Source organism: Cetorhinus maximus, chromosome 17, assembly GCF_964194155.1.
Source record: "Cetorhinus maximus chromosome 17, sCetMax3.hap1.1, whole genome shotgun sequence".
NCBI classification, from domain to species: domain Eukaryota; kingdom Metazoa; phylum Chordata; class Chondrichthyes; order Lamniformes; family Cetorhinidae; genus Cetorhinus; species Cetorhinus maximus.
This window is the reverse complement of record NC_135895.1, coordinates 43,094,421-43,111,165: the sequence shown is the minus strand read 5'-3', so window position 1 is coordinate 43,111,165 and position 16,745 is coordinate 43,094,421. Positions and strand designations below refer to the sequence as shown.

Sequence of the window (16,745 nt, the reverse complement as noted above, 5' to 3'; positions counted from 1 at the left end):
AACAGCAAATAGGGTCAAAGGGGGAAAAAATGGTAAAAAAAATCTTTGCCTTAACGGCCCTTAAATGCATGTAGTATTCGGAACAAAATAAATGAATTAACGACACAAATAGAGCTATGATCTTATATCCTTTACGGAGATGTGGTTACAAGGAGATCAAAGCTGGGAACTAAATATTCAGGGGTATGTGACTTTTGGAAAGGGCAGGCAGGAGGGAAAGGGTGGTGGGGTAGCTTTGTTAGTACAAGATGGAATAGGTACGATAGCAAGAAAGGATTTTGGATTGGAAGACTTGGAATCCATATAGACGGAGGTAAGAAATAACAAGGGGAAGAAGGCGCTGATGGGAGTGGTCTATAGGCCCTCTGACAGTAGCTATACTGTAGGACAGAGAAATCAGGAAATAATGAGGGCATGTGTAAAAGCAAAAAGGCAGTACATTAATCATGGGTGACTTTAATTGGGAAAATCAAATTGGCAGAGGTAGCCATGAGCAAGAATTCATAGTGTATTCGGGACAGTTTCTTCGCACAATATGTTGTGAATCCAACCAGGGATCAGGTTATTTTGGATCTGGTAATGTGTAAAGAGGCAGGTTTAATAAATGATCTCCGAGTAAAGCATCCCTAGGAAACATAATATGGTAGAATTTAGCATTCGGTTTGAGTGAGAAGCTTGGGATGGAAACAGCTGTGCTAAACTTAAATAAGGGTAATTACAATGGAATGAGGGTAGAGTTGGCTGGAGTGGATTGGGAAAGCAGTTTAGAAGAAAAGATGGTGGTTGAACAATGGCAGACGTTTTTAAAAAAAAATTCATATCTCTCAACAGAGATACTTCCCAGTGAGGAAGAAGGATTCGAGGAAGGGGATAAACCATCCTTGGTTAACCAAGGAAGTTGAAGATAGTATCAAATTGAAAGAAAAAACATACAATGTGGCAAAGATTAGTGGTAATCCAGAGGATTGGGAAAGTTTTTTTAAAACTAACAAAAGATGACCAAAAAATATAATAAAGAGGGAGAAAATAAATTTTGAGGGTAAACTAGCAAGTAATATAAAAATGGACAATAAGAGCTTCTTTAAATATATAAAAAGGAAGAGAGAGGCCAAAGGGAACATAGGCCCCTTAGAGAATGAGGCTGGGGAAATAATGGGGAACCAGGAAATGGCAGAGGAGTTGAATAAATACTTTGCTTCAGTCTTCACGGTAGTAGATACTAATAGCATCCAAAAATACTAAATAATTTAGGGGCAAAGGTTGGGGGTGGGGGGGAGAAAGAGGAAATAAATATAATAACTGTCATTAGAGGAAAAAGTACTAGGGAAACTAATGGGGCTAAAGGCTGATAAGTTCCCTGGACCTGATGGGCTGCATCCTAGGATATTAAAGAAAGTAGGTAGAGAGATAGTGGATGCACTAGTAGTAATCTTCCAAGAACCCTTAGATTCTGGAAAAGTCCCAGAGGATTGGAAAACTGCCAATGTAACACCCTTATTCAAAAAGGCAGGGTGACAAAAAACGGGTAACTATAGGCCAGCCAACTTGACATCTGCCATTGGGAAAATGTTAGAGTCTATTTTAAAGGAAGTAATAGCGGAGCATTTAGAAATACATAATATAATCAAGCAGAGCAAGCATGGCTTCTTGAAGGGGAAATCATGCCGAACAAATTTATTAGAATTCTTTGAGGAGGTAACAAGCAGGATAGATAAAGGGGAACCAGTAGATGTAATATATTTGGATTTCCAAAAGGCGTTCAAGAAGGTACCACACATAAGGCTACTTAATAAGATAAGAGCCCATGGTGTTGGGGGTAATATATTAGCATGGATAGAGGACTGGCTGACTAATAGAAGACAGAGTTGGGAGAAGGGGTGGCATTTTCTGGACGGCAACCTATAACTAGAGGAGGATTGGTATGCGAATGACACATCAATGGGTGGGAAGGCAAGTTGGGAGGATGACACAAAGAGTCTACAGAGAGATATAGACAGATTAAGTGAGTGGGCAAAAACTTGGCAGATGGAATATAACGTGGGAAAATGAGGTTATGCACTTTGGCAGAAAAAAGAGAGGAGCTGAACGTTATTTAAATGGAGAAAGACTGCAGAAGGCTGCAGCACAGAGGAATTTGGGGGTCCTTGTGCATGAATCCCAAAAAGCTAGCATACATGTTCAACAGATAATAAGGAAGGCAAATGGAATGTTGGCTTTTATTTCAAAGGGAATGGAACATAAAAATAGGGAAGTCTTGCTAAAACTATACAAGGCACTAGTCAGACCATACCGAGAATACTGTGAACAGTTTTGGTCCCCTTATCTAAGGAAAGATATACTGGCAGTGGAGGTAGTCCAGAGAAGGTTCACTAGGTTGATCCTGGGGATGGAGGGATTTTCTTATGAGGAGAGGTTGAGTAGGTTGGGCCTGTACTCACCTGAGTTTAGAAGAATGAGAGGCGACCTTATTGAAACATATAAGATTCTTAGGGGGCTTAACAGGGCAGATGCTGAGAGGTTGTTTCCCCTTGTGGGAGAACCTAGGACCAGATGGCATAATTTCAGAGTAAGGGGTCGCCCATTTAAGACTGAGATGAGGAGGAATTTCTTCTGAGGGTAGTGATTCTGTAGAATTCTTCACTACAGAGGACTGTGTATAGGCGGGGTCGTTGAGTATATTCAAGGCTGAGATAGACAGATTTTTAATCAGTAAGGGAATCAAGGGTTATGGGGAAAAGGCAGGAAAATGGAGTTGAGGATTATCAGATCAGCCATGATCTCATTGAATGGCAGAACAGACTGGATGGGCCGAATGGCCTATTTCTGCTCCTATGTCTTATGGTCTTTTGGATCTTTTAAACCTGAGAGAGGGCCAAGAAGAATACAATTGTTGACAAGGTTTTGAGTTTGTGATGGTTTCGAAGATGATTCCTCTGATTGTCCCAATTTTCAACTGCAGCTCATTTGATACTGGAGTAACACATGAAATTTAAGTAAAAGATGGGCACAGGTTTGGACGACGATAACAATAAATTCAAGGACCTAGGCTGGAAGATTCCTTCTAGGTTGATTGATTGGCAACCAAATTATTGCTACTTCAGAAAGTATTGCTGAATTATTCAAACCATTTACTCATAGACTCATCAACGTCTACAGCACAGAAGGATGCCCTTCGGCCCATCATGCCTGCGCCGGTCAACAAAGATCTGACTACACTTGTCCAATTTTCCAGCGCTTGGCCCATCGCCCTGGAGGCTATGGCGACACAAGTGAATATCGAAATACTTCTTAAATGTTATGAGAGTTTCTGACTCAACCACCCTTTCAGGCAGTGAGTTCAAGACTCCCACCACCCTCTGGGTGAAAAAGATTTCTCCTCAACTCCCCTCTTAGCCTTCTACCTCTTACCTTAAATCTATGCCCCCTGGTTATTTACCCTTCTACTAATGGAAAAATGCCTTCCTATCCACTCTATCTATGCCCCACAATCTTATACACCTCTATCAGGTGCCCCCTCAACCTTTGTTGCTCCAAGGAAAACAACCCCAACCTATCTGCTCTTTTCTCTTAGTTCAGACCTTCCAGCCTAGGCAGCATCCTGGTAAATCTCCTCTGTGCCCTCCTCCAATGCAATCACATCCTTCCTATAATGTGGTAACCAGAACTGCATGCAGTACTCCAGTTCTGGCCTAACCAGCATTTTATACAGTTCCAGCATAACCTCCCTGCTCTTGTATTCTATGCCTCGGCTAATAAAGGCAAGTATCCCACATGCCTTCTTAACCACCTTTATCTACCTGCCCTGCTATCTTCAGGGATCTATGGATATGCTCACCAAGGTCCCTCTAATCTTCAGTATTTTCCAGAGTCCTACCATTCATAGTATAATCCTTGCCTTTTTAGCCCTCCCCAAGTGCATCACTCCTCACCTTTTCCGTGTTGAATTCCGTTTGCCACTGCTCTGCCCACCTGACCAGTCCATTGATATCCTCCTACAATTTACGGCTATCCTCTTCACTATGTACCACCCTACCAATTTTCATGTCATCCGTGAACTTCTTGATCAGACCCTCTACATTTAAGTCCAAATCATTTATGTACACCACAAACAGCAAGGGCCCCAGCACCGAGCCTTGCAGAACCCCACTGGAAACAGACTTCCAGTCACAGAAGCACCCCTCTACCATCACCCTCTGCTTCCTGCCCCAGCCAATTTTGGATCCAACGTGCCCCTTTGCCTTGGATCCCATGGGCTCTTACTTTCTTGATCAGTCTGCCACGAGGGACCTTATCAAAAGCCTTGTTAAATTCCATGTAGACCACATCAAATGCATTACCTTCATCAACACTCCTGGTTACCTCCTCCAAAAAATTCGATCAAATTTGTCAAACACAACCTTCCCTTAACAAATCCATGCTGACTATCCCTTGTTAATCTGTGTATTTCCCAAGCGCAGATATATTCTGTCCCTCAGAATTCTTTCTAGTAACTTCCCCACCACCGAGGTTAGACTGACTGGCCTGTAATTTCCTACACTATCCCTTCCTCCCTTTTTTAATAATAGGACAGCATTAGCAGTCCTCCAGTTCTGTGGCCAGAGAGGATTTGAAAATTACTGCCAGGGCCCCTGTTATCACTTCCCTTGCCTCCCTCAATAGCCTGGGATACATCTCATCCGGGCCTGCGGATTTATCCACTTTTGAGGCTGCTAAACCCGCTGGTACCACCTCTATGTTAATTTCCTCCAATATTTCAGTCCTCCGCCTTAATGTCTATATCTGCAGTGTCCTTTTCCATTGTGAAAACCAACGCTAAGTATTCATTGAAGACTGTACCCAAGTCTTCTGGGTCCACACATGTTTGTGTCCTTTTTTTTTCCAAGTTGAAATTTTGAAAATTAGAAACTATTTTCTTAACATAAGTCTGGGTGAAACAAAGTCCAGCAATAAAGTATGTAGACTGATGGAACAGCAACTTTTTAACCCATACTCTGTTATGTGATTAAAAATGAATATCCTTTAATGGTTGTATGGTGACTTATGAAGCTTCAATTCTAAGTGGTAAGCCTCAACTTTTGCATTTAAGTTGCTGTCATTGAGCAGACCCTTGCTGCAGTTTTGTATTTGCAGCTGCTATAGCAACAACTTCAGGTATCTTGTGGAGATCAGTGAGTGCAGGGGCAAATGGTGCCTTTCATAGTGAATGAAATAAAGTAAGATTACTGTTACTACAGAATTCAAGTGTGGTTGGAGGAAGAGAGAGAAAATTTATTTACTGAAAGATCAAAAACAAATTTGTAACTTTTTTTCCTCTCTTTGTGTGCGAAAGGTTTCTGGAGAAGCGAATGAAGTGCAGATCTCTGAAGCTCTTCGTCGTTACAGTGAAAGGGCCTTCTTTGTAAGAGAAGCATTGTTTCACCTTTTCAGTCTCACTCACAGCATGGAAAAGCCACAGCCTGAGCTACTGAAGGTAAATTACTACATTTTGAACCGACTCTTGGTGCTGTAATTTTTCCTAGCTTTATTTCAATGGTATAAAAGCTAACTTTGTATCTGTCCGATTATAAAAGCTATGATTGTACCATGTTACGTGGAGCAATGATTCGGTGCATGTGACACAGAGAATAGAAATGGGAAGTCACTCTTCATAAGCTTTAGAGAATTTCTGGATCCTCCTATGGTTCAAGATCAGCATTTACTGGCCAATGTAGTACCACTAGCAAAGCAAAATTCCTCCTGTTAATATCACAGCCACAGTTTTCCATTTAACTATACATATGTTGGTTTCCTTTGTTGTTGGACGTGCCTTACATAGTAAATGGGGCAAATTCTCTAAGTGGGAAAAATTTATCTTGATGAAATCTCTTCCATTAGAAACCAAATATAAAATTGGCATTACCTGATGCTAGCCAATGTGACAATACAGTGCACAGATTTCCTCCATGCTCATGGGCTAGCCAGCATTCCAATTCGTCATTTTCTATCAAGTGACTTTTTAAATATTTGTTCTTGGGATGCAGACAACACTAACGGAGTTGTATTTATTGTTGATTAGTTACCTAAGATAAATGGTTGGCATCCTCCTTGCTAAGGTAAGCCAGCTGCTGACCCTAGCACCTCCATCTTTGCTCTCATTGAACCATCTAATGTGTCGTTGAACTGATGTGCTTATTGCCACCACAGATATCCATGCATGCTGGTACATAACACACTGGTTCCTGTGTCAGTTGAGTTCAGTCTATCAAGTTTCTGAATAGAGCTGAGTCACTGCTGGAAGGTAAATTTGGAAGGCAAGGCACTGCTAAAGTATTTCAAACAGTGAATTGCATATGGCTTAGAGAGAGAGAGAGAAATCTAGGATTAAAATCTTTTTAAAAATCTGATCTTTGTTACACAAGTTTCATTTTTATTTCAGCTTGTGGTCATCGGAATGAAAAATCATTCTACAAACCTGCCAGTACAGCTGGCTGCTAGTGCGTGCGTATTTAATTTGACAAAACAAGATTTAGCAGGTGGTATGCCTGTGCGCCTTTTGACAGAAGTGACACGTCTCTTACTGAAAGCCATGGAACACTTTCCCAACCATCAACAGGTAAAGAGTTGGAAATGCTATATAACACCGGGTGAATTAGTAAGCATTACTGCACTTTTGCAAGCAGTCAACCATATTCACTTTTATTAGTCCATCCCCAGCTCAAAACCAATTTTGTTTTAGTTTAACAAATGAGAAGTTAATGGAGTGCAGATTATTGATCAATGGCGAGGTGGGGGCAGGGTGGGTTTCCTCGATCAAAGGCACTTGGTGCCTGACCAAGGGACCCTACATCAGGAAGGGGGGCCCACTGAGTGCCACCCTGCAAAGCCCGTGGAAACCACCCACATTACTTACCAGTGTCCTGGGTCACTCTGCAATCCTGGGACTCTGGTAGGCGTCCTTCCTGCAGCAGCCACTGCCTCCCCTATAGTGCTGCTGAGCACAAGAGCTGCTGGCCTTTGATTGCCCGGTAGCTCTCGGTGAGTGAGACTTCCACCCCCAGGATCCCGATTCCAGCGGAAGGCCTGCTGGTGACCTCAACACTACCTGATTTAGCTTTGATTCAGTGCGTCTTCCCAAAAAGAGGCAGCATGGGTTTCTCACTGGCTTTCAACAAGTGTCAACTTTATCTTTATCTCTGTCCATTTCACTCCCCTCCCTACCCTGGGTCTCTTGCACTCTCTTGCAAGTCTGGGTCTTTTTGCTGCTGTCAGAATCTGGGTCTCTTAAACTGCTTTATTAAGTCTGAGAAATCTGTATTTAAATGAATGGGACAGGCAGAATTAAAGTATAATTTTTTGTATCCTTTGATATAGTACCACAGTAAAGCTGATTTATACATTTTTTCGATGAGCACTTTCAAAATTTCAATTTAATATAAAGTACATTTATATTTTTGTTTTAGCTTCAGAAGAATTGTCTGTTGTCTCTCTGCAGTGACCGTATCCTTCAGGATGTCCCGTTTAACAGGCGAGTAATCTTATCAAGTGCTTTTTTTTGGAAAGTTTGGGGGCTGAAATTTCTCTTAACAAAACATGGGAGAATGCCTTTTGTACAAAATTAATAACCTGTTAACAAAATTAATGTAAACCACAATCTCTGATTTATTTTTGTTTTATCCCATTTAATAGTGTATCAAGATCCACATTTGTGGTTCTACAAGATCTGAAATTTTTCAAGGAACCATTTAGAAAGTTACAGCACAGGAGGAAGTATTTCAGCCCATCATGTCTGTGCTGGCTCTCTGAAAGAGTAATTCACCCTAGTCCCACCCCCCTGCCTTTTCCTCGTAGCCCTGCAAATCTTTCCTTTCCAGATAATGATCCAATTCCTTTTTGAAAGCCTCAGTTGACCCTGCATTCACCACACGCTGTGCATTCCAGATTCTAACCATTTGCTGTGTGGGAAAAGCTTTTCCTCATGTTGCCATTGCTTTTTTTTAAATAGATTATCTTATATCTGTGTCCTCTCGTTCTCGATCCTTCCACCAATAGGAACAGTTTCTCCCTACCTGCTATATCCGGACCCCTCATGACTTGAATATCTCTATCAAATCTCCTGTCAGCCTTCTCTCCAAGGAGAACAGTCCCAACTTCTCCAATCTATCTACATAAATGAAGTTCCTCATCCCTGGAACTGTTCTTGTGAATCATTTCTACACCGTCTCTCATGTCTTCACATCCTTCCTAAATAAAGTGTGGTGCCCAGAACAGGCTGCAATTCTCCAGTTGAGGCCGAATCAGTGTCTTGTATGTGTTTAACGCAACTTCCTTAAACCTATTTATGGTACAAAGCATGGATTCTTCGGTAGCTCTGTCTAAATCAAAAATAAAAATGATAATGTTGGTGTCCTTGTTCGTCGTAGAAATTAAGTAATCTAAGCTTTGAGATTTGATTGCATTAACTTTGAGAATGAAAAACTGTTTCTTTTTGGAATTCACATCTAGAATTCTTAAAAATTAATTTAGCCTTTTTTTACTTTTGGTGAGAGAACATAACATAAGAAAAATAAGCAAGAATAAACCATTTGATCCCTTGAGCCTGCTCCACCTTTCAATAAGACCATGGTTGATCTGATTGTGGCCTTAACTCCACTTGCCTTTGACTTCCTTGTAGATCAAAAATCTGTCAAACTTGGCCTTGAATATATTCAATGACCCAGCCTCCACTGCTTTCTGAGGAAGAGGATTTCACAGATTAATGGATCTCTGAGAGAAGAAATTTCTCCTCACCTCAGTCTTAAATGGGAAACCCCTTACTTTTAAACTCTACCTCCTGGTTCTAGATTCCCTTATGTGAGGAAACATCCTCCCAGCATCTACCCTGTCAAACCCCCTTGGAATCTTATTTTTCAGAAAGACAATCTCTCAGTCTTCTAAATTCCAATGAGCATAGGCCCAACCTGATTAACCTTTCCTCATAAGACAACCCCTTCATCCCAGGAAACAACCTAGTGAACCTTCTCTGAAATGCCTTTTAATGGAAGTATATCTCTCCTAGAGCAAGGAGACCAAAACTATATGCAGTACTCTAGGTGCGGTCTCACTAATGTCTTGTGCAATTGTAGCAAGACCTCCCTACTCTTATACTCCACCTCCCTTGCATTAAAGGCCAACATTTAATTTTTCCTTTCTAATTACTTGCTATGCCTGCATGCTAATTTCTTGTGATTCATGTGCAAGGACACCCAGATCCCCCTCTACTACAACATTCTGCAACCTCCCTCCAATTTAATAATATACTGCTTTTCTGTTCTTCCTGCCAAAGGCCTCCATCTGTTAAATTTTTGGCCCACTTACCTAACCTATTTTCTGACTCTTGGGCCAGGTTTTAACTACCGAGGCAGGTTGCTCGAGTGGGGAATTTCCGAACTTGCTGGACCCGAGCTCAGTTTAAAAAATGCTCTGGTATATGCAATTTTCAGCTAGGCTAACTGATCTGCCTTTTCCTGCTTTTTGTCTCCTTCTTTTCTTGAATAGAGGTGTTACGTTTAAGGTTTTCCAATCTGCTGGGACTTTCCGGAATCTCTAGGGAATTTTGGAAGATTACAGCCAATGCATCCACTATCTCTGCTGCTACTTCTTTTAAGACTCTTGGATGCAGGCCATCAGGTCCAGGGATTTCTCAGTGTTTAGTCCCATTAATTTTCCTAGTACTTTTTCCTCCAGTGATTTGTTTTTAAGTTTCACCCTCCCTTTTGCCCCTTGATTTTTTTTGCTATTATTTTTGGGATATTTTATGTGCCTTCCACTGTGAAGACAGATACAAAATACTTTTTCAAAGTCTCTGCTCTTTCCTATTATTAATTCCCCAGTCTCATCCTCTAATGGATCAACACTGACTTTAACTATTCTCTTCCTTTGTATATTTGAAGCTCTTATTTCTTGCTAGTTTTATGTCATTCTGTTTCTCCCTCTTTATTTTCTGCTTTTAGTCAGTTTTTGCTGATTTCTAAAATTTTCCCACTCTCCTGGCCTAGCAGTAATCTTTACAGCATTGCATGGCTTTTCTTTCAATTTGATTATCATCTTTAGCTTCCTTAGTTAGCTATGGATGGTGCAGCTTTCTCGTAGAGTCTTTCTTTCTCAATGCAATATATCTTTAAATTACCTTAAATGTTTGCTACTGCTTTGTACCTCTTATCTTTGTACCTATTTTCCCAGTCCACTGTAGCAAACTCTGTCTTCATAACTTTGTAATTGCCTTTATTTAAGTTTAAGATGCTAGTTTCAGACCCAAATTTCTCATCCTCAATCTGAAATTAATCATGTTATGATCACTGTTGCCCAGAGGATCCTTTATAATGAGATCATTGATTAATTCTGTCTCATTACATTTACCAGGTCTAAAATAGCCTATTCCCTGGTTGGTTGCAGAACTATTGTCCTAAGAAACCAAATACACTCTCTGAACTTTCCTTCCTAGCTACCTTTGCCAATTTGATTAATCTAATCTATATGAAGATTAAAATCACCCATAATTATTGCAGTACCTCTCTTATAAGCCCTCATTACTTGTTGATATTCTGACTTACAATGTAGCTACTGTTAGGGGATTTATAATGTACTTCCTCCAGTGACTTTTTTTCTCTTGCTATTTTTTATCTCTACCCAAACTGATTGTACATCTTGATCTTCTGAGCCAAGATCATTTCTCATTTCAGTAGGGATATCATCCTTTATTGATAGAACTACCCCACCACCTTGTCATTTCTTCCTATCTTTCTGAAATGTCATAAACCTTTGAATACTAAATTCCCAGCCTTGGTCACCTTGCAACTACATCTCTGTAATGTCGTACTCATAAATTGCAAATTTTGTGCTATGATTTCATCCAACTTGTTACAAATACTGCATGCATTCAGATAAAGAGCCTTTAATTCTGTCGTCTTACCATTTTTCCCTACTCTGTCCCTATTTGCTGATTATGTTTGCATGCACAATCCCTTTCTTCTTGTCATATTCTGGTTATCATTCCTCATATTGTTACCTTGCACTACTGCCCTGTCCTTTCTCATTAACTTCTTAAATCTCCCCCTGTGTAAACCCTCCTCTTTCCCCCTTCTCTTCCACCCTCACCTCCCCACTATTTAGTTGAAATCCCTCTGTACAGTTCGAGTTAAACAATTCGCCAGGGCACTAATCCCCACAGGGCTCAAGTGAAGGCCATCCCAATGGCACAGCTCTTTCTCTTCCCCAGTTCTAGGGCCACTGGTGAATCAAAACCCATTTCTCCCGCACCAATCTTTGAGCTATGCATTCAACTCCTCTGATCTCATTTACCCATTGCCAATTTGCTCGTGGCTCAGGTCATAATCCAGTGATTACTACCTTTTTGTGGTTCTACTTTTTAAATTTAGCCCCTAGCTGCTTGTACTTCCTCAGCAGAACCTCTTTCTTAGTCAACTTATGTCATTGGTACCTTTGTGGACCAGGACAACTGGAACCTTCCCCTCCCACTCCAAGCTCTTCTCCAGCCCTGAAGTGTCCTTACCCCTGACGTTGGGCAGGCGGCACAGCCTTTAGGACTTTCTGCTCTCTGTAGTCAAAAGCATTTTGATTTCCCCCTAACTGTACTGAACCTCGGCATAAGTATGTTCTTTTTTACTCCCCTTGCTTGAAAGCCCCCTGTACCACAGTGCTGTGATCAGTGTGCTCATTCTCCCTGCAGTCTCTGCTCTCATCCACACAGGCTACAAGAACCTCAAACCTGTTCAAGTGCAAGGGTTGTGGCTCCTCTAGTGTTACCTTCTGGATCCCCATACCTGTCTCACATGTTATCACACTCTCTCTTGTCCCTGATCACGGATTAAACCAGGAGTACCTAGCCTAAGGGGTGTGACTGCCTCCTGGAACAAAGTGTCCAGGTAACTTTTCCCCTGTTGCACTGCAGTGCCTGAAGCTCAGACTCCAGCTCATCAACTCTTGTGCCAAAGTTTGAGCTACAAATGCTTACTGCATATATTGTTGATGCGATTAAACTGGTGTTCACCAGCTCCCACATGCTACAGTTGCAACACAGCATCTGCACTGCCATCTCAATTGTATTTTATTTTATTTAACTAATTAGAGTCTCATTTAAAAATACCATTTGCTGATTATTTGTAGTTATATCAAGCAGTTTAACTAGTTAAGCTATACATTTAATACAATATCTATATCTTAGGAAGTTACTTAATTCAGTTGATTTGGCATATAATCACTAAGGACCTGCCATCGGGCAGCAAACTTGAAGACGACTTGTATTTCCCTAGTAGTGGTTTATGCTACCGCCCTGATTTAAGAAAAAAAGCACTTAAAAATTCACCAACCTGCTTATCTAGTTAATGCCACTGGACTTCAGCTCTCAGGTCTTGCTGTCTCTCGCTCCCTTTCTTGAACCACTCCTTGTCCTGTAAAAGTGCCGAATTCCCCCACTCACCAAGTTCCCCTTATTAAGTAAGTACTCTGTCTAGCAGTACTCCTTCAAACTGGACTTTGTGCCACTTATTTTGTGCATTAGCCAGACCTCCTGTATTTATACTCTCTGAAATTCCAGAGGCCTGGGTCAGGCCCTGCTGACTAGGAAACCAGTTCTCACTAGTCTTGCTAACCACCCAAATAACTAACTCTGTAGCTGCCACTAGCAAGCAGTTTGTTTATCAGTAAGACTGAAGATACGTGTATAAATATGTGTATAAATCTCAAGTTCCAGGCACCAATAGATCTCAGTGTTTTGAATTGGGATTTGTCACATTTGTTCATCAATGCTAAAAGGAACCCTTTCCAAAACTCCAAACCCTTAAAATTGAAAAACACGAATGCTACAAATAAGAAATAGGAACAAAAATAGGATTAATATGCAGCCCCATGAAGCTTAGGCACGTTGCCCCAATGCTGTAGGTTGAACATCTTTGTCCTATATCCATTCAGTTCCTGATCTGAATGAGGATCTGGGGTGAGTCCATGCACAGGGAAGAAAAACTCCGAAATGGATGTCCTGTTTTAATAAATATCATGCCTTCTCAGCAGCATATGCACAAATCTATGCAGATATATAGGGCTGGGATAAGTAAAATAAGAAAACAATGGGTTGAAGCCTGGTCTTGATCTTTTTGTCTTACAGAATAAACTTTTGGTAGTTATTTTCGGTGGCTTTTGACTTTCAGGTAATTTCAAACACAATTTAAAAATGACCATCTGTGAGATAGAGCTGGAATATTACTGATTTGAATAATAATGCACATAAGTGGTCTGTTAGTAAGTTGATCTTCGACCTATAAACTTGAGGAAAGAGGTTGTGGAAGTGTAAGGAAATGGAGACCAGTAGAGCTCATCTCCGCTAAAGATAAGCTGAGGGATAATGAAGAGGATAAGAAACTGAGCATTGAGGAAGGCAGGAAGAACAGATACAAGCGAAGAACATAAAAAGAATGTGTTGTATGGTTACCAGGAAAATGTGAAATATGCAATTTAGCTGTGCTGTAATAATAGCCACTCCTACAACTCATCCTTATACTATTATATTTTAATTTATAAATGTGTAAACTTTTCATCCAATAGTAAATATTAACTTTTCATTTTTCAGGTTTGAGGCAGCCAAATTGGTAATGCAGTGGCTTTGTAACCATGAAGATCAGAACATGCAGAGGATGGCAGTGGCTATTATCTCTATTTTAGCAGCAAAGGTGTGTATAATGTGATGCTTTGCATTAATCAAGTAAGGATTGTTGGTTCTGGGAAAGAATGGTTTTTCTCCTTTTTCTGCATAAACTCGGATGCAAAGTAAAGTTCTCTATTTTCTCCCTCAACATCAAGAGTATGTCAAGGGCACTATACTGTGGATGCTGGAAATCTGAAATAAAAACAAAATAAGAACAAGGAGCAGGAGTAGGCAATTCAGCCCCTCGAGCCTGCCCAGCCATTCAAAACGATCATGGCTGATCTCATTTCGACCTCAACTCCAATTTCCCGCCCTCACCCCATAACCTTTCAACCTGTTACTAATTAAAAATCTGTCTATCTCCTCAAATTTATTCAGCATCCCGGCAAAATGCTAGATATAATCAGCAGATCCACATCCTCTGTGGCGAGAGAAACAGAAGAAACATTGAATACATTACCTCTGTTTCTCTCCCCACAGATGCTGCCAGATCTGCTGAGTGTAAGTTTAGGGATTTTGAGGTATGAAACCTTCCTTTAATTAAAATACCTATATTCCTAATCCGAATATCTAACCATGGAGTCCTCAGTTGTGTCTGACCTAGCAAGATACGAATAACTAGCATTTATTAAACAAGTAGAATTATTAAGCAAAATTTTACATATACTGAACAAAAACAGTTAAAACAAAATGGAAATTTCTTATCCCTCAAGGTCCTAGGATTACTCGAGTGCTGCCAGCACAGGCAATGTCTTCTGTCTCTAAAGTGATAATACGTTGAACTGTGTGTGTCAGAAGAATCATACCACAGAAGCCATAGTAAAACTGTGCCAATGAAGACTCTGATTTCCAACTTTTATCCCTACTTCTCATCCCTTATTTGGAAATAAGCCAAATTAATCTCTCTCTGACTTAGGGTGAGGGTCGTCTGGTGTCATCCCACTCTGTAACTAGAGTCATGTAAACTGAAGACATATGTCCATCCCTTATTCCCTGGGTCCCCAGAGGTACGTTCCATTGTGAACAAATGACACATCCTTGTAGATACAGTTCAGTTACAAACAATGTTACATCCTCTTATCAATAACACAGCCTATTGTAAACAATTCACATCAACCTATTTTAACCCAAATCTGGCTGTTGCTGAAACCATTAAGACAAATGTTAACAACATTTCCTACCGTGATATCAGGAAATAAAACTTTTTCCTCTAATACAGATGTTCTACCCTATAGATATGGGTAATCAATTAAGCCTAATAATATATGGTTTTGTTTAAAGATGAGTTGTCATCCTAAGTTTAAGCTGCCAAGCTCAAACGTTTTGGTTATTTCTTCAAAGCTAACAAAGAAGCCCTCCATTGCACAGTGTAATTAAAACACACAGACAATTCCTTGAACCTAGACTTTATGGTACCTTTAAATTAATTAGGTCATAAAATCCACTAACACCAGTTCCCTGCAAGCAGCTGCCTTAACAACCATAAATTGTCTCACTAGAAGAAATACAACCTGAACTGTTCAAAAAGTGGTCAAGATAAAATCCATAAAAATTACTTCAGACCAACATAGTGCTAATTTTTAAGGTTTTATCAAAAGCTTAACATGAGTATTTCCAGCATTTTCTGTTTTTGTGCCTTAGCTATGTGCCTTGACCTCTAAGGCCAGAGAACATTTCATATTGGAACAGCGTGACGTTTTTTTTTCCATTTTCCATTTGCCATTCTTAGAGTCATAAGAGATCTACAGCACAGAAAAAGACCCTTTGGCCCATGGAGTCTGTGCCAGTCAAACAAGTACCTAACTATTCTAAGCCCATTTTCCAGCACTCGGCCCATAACCTTGTATGCCATGGCATCGCAAGTGTACATCCAAATACTTCTTAAATGTTATGAGGGTTTCTGCCTCTACCACACTTTTCAGGCAGTGAGTTCCAGATTCCCACCACCCTCTGGGTGAAAAAATTCTTCCTCACATCCTCGCTAAACCTCCTGCCCCTTACCTTAAATCTCTGCCCCCTGGTTATTGATCCCTCCACCAAGGGGAAAAGTTCCTTCCTGTCTACTTTATCTATGCCCCTCATAATTTTATGCACCTCAATCATGTCCCCCCTCAATCTCCTCTGCTCCAGGGAAAATAACCCCAGACTATCCAAACTCTCCTCAAAACTAAAACTTTCCAGCTCAGGCAACACTCTGGTAAATCTCCTCTGCACTCTCTCTAGTGCAATCACATCCTTCCTATAATGTGGATCCCAGAACTGTATGCAATACTCTAGCTGTGGTCTAACCAGCATTTTATACAGTTCCAGCATAACCTCCCTGCTCTTATATTCTATGCCTTGGCTAATAAAGGCAAGTATCCCATATGCCACCTTAACCACCTTATCTACCTGTCCTGCTACCTTAAGGGACCATTGGCCATGTACACCAAGGTCCCTCTGATCCTCGGTACTTCCCAGGGTCCTACCATTCATCGTGTATTCTCGTACCTTGTTTGTCCTGCCCCAGTGTATCACCTCACACTTATCTGGATTAAATTCCATTTGCCATTGATCAGCTCATCTGGCCAGCACATCTATATCCCCTGTAATCTAAGGCTATCCTCCTCACTATTTACCACCCCACCAATTTTCGTGTCATCCGTGAACTTACTGATCAACTGTCCTACATTCAAGTCTAAATCGTTTGTGTACCACGAACAGCAAGGGACCCAACACTGTTCCTGGTGGAAGCCCACTGGACACAGGCATCCAGTCACAAAAACACCCCTCGGCCATCACCCTCTGCTTCCTGCCACTCAGCCAATTCTGGATCCAATTTGCCAAATTGCCTTGGATCCCATGGGCTCTTACCTTCGTTATCAGTCTCCCACGTGGGACCTTTTCAAAAGCTTTGCTGAAGTCCAAGTAGACTACGTCAAATGCATTGCCCTCATCTACACACCTGGTCACCCCTTTGAAAAATTCAATCAATTGGTCAGACATGACCTCCCCTTAATAAATCCATGCTGACTGTCCTTGATTAATCCCTGCTTCTCCAAGTGTAGATTAATTCTGTCCCTCAGAATTG

At 40.9% G+C, this 16,745-nt stretch overlaps 1 protein-coding gene across 2 annotated transcripts in view; it reads left to right on the top strand.

Annotated features, from left to right (window-relative positions):
- zyg11 (zyg-11 family member, cell cycle regulator) overlaps positions 1-16,745 on the top strand; it is a 61,211-nt gene that overhangs the window by 20,986 nt on the left and 23,480 nt on the right. For both annotated transcript variants that reach the window (XM_078561081.1, XM_078561082.1), the window contains exons 4-7: positions 5,330-5,470; positions 6,416-6,592; positions 7,440-7,504; positions 13,601-13,700. In XM_078561081.1, the coding sequence (XP_078417207.1) occupies positions 5,330-5,470; positions 6,416-6,592; positions 7,440-7,504; positions 13,601-13,700 (483 nt within the window). The remainder of the gene's footprint in view (positions 1-5,329; positions 5,471-6,415; positions 6,593-7,439; positions 7,505-13,600; positions 13,701-16,745) is intronic.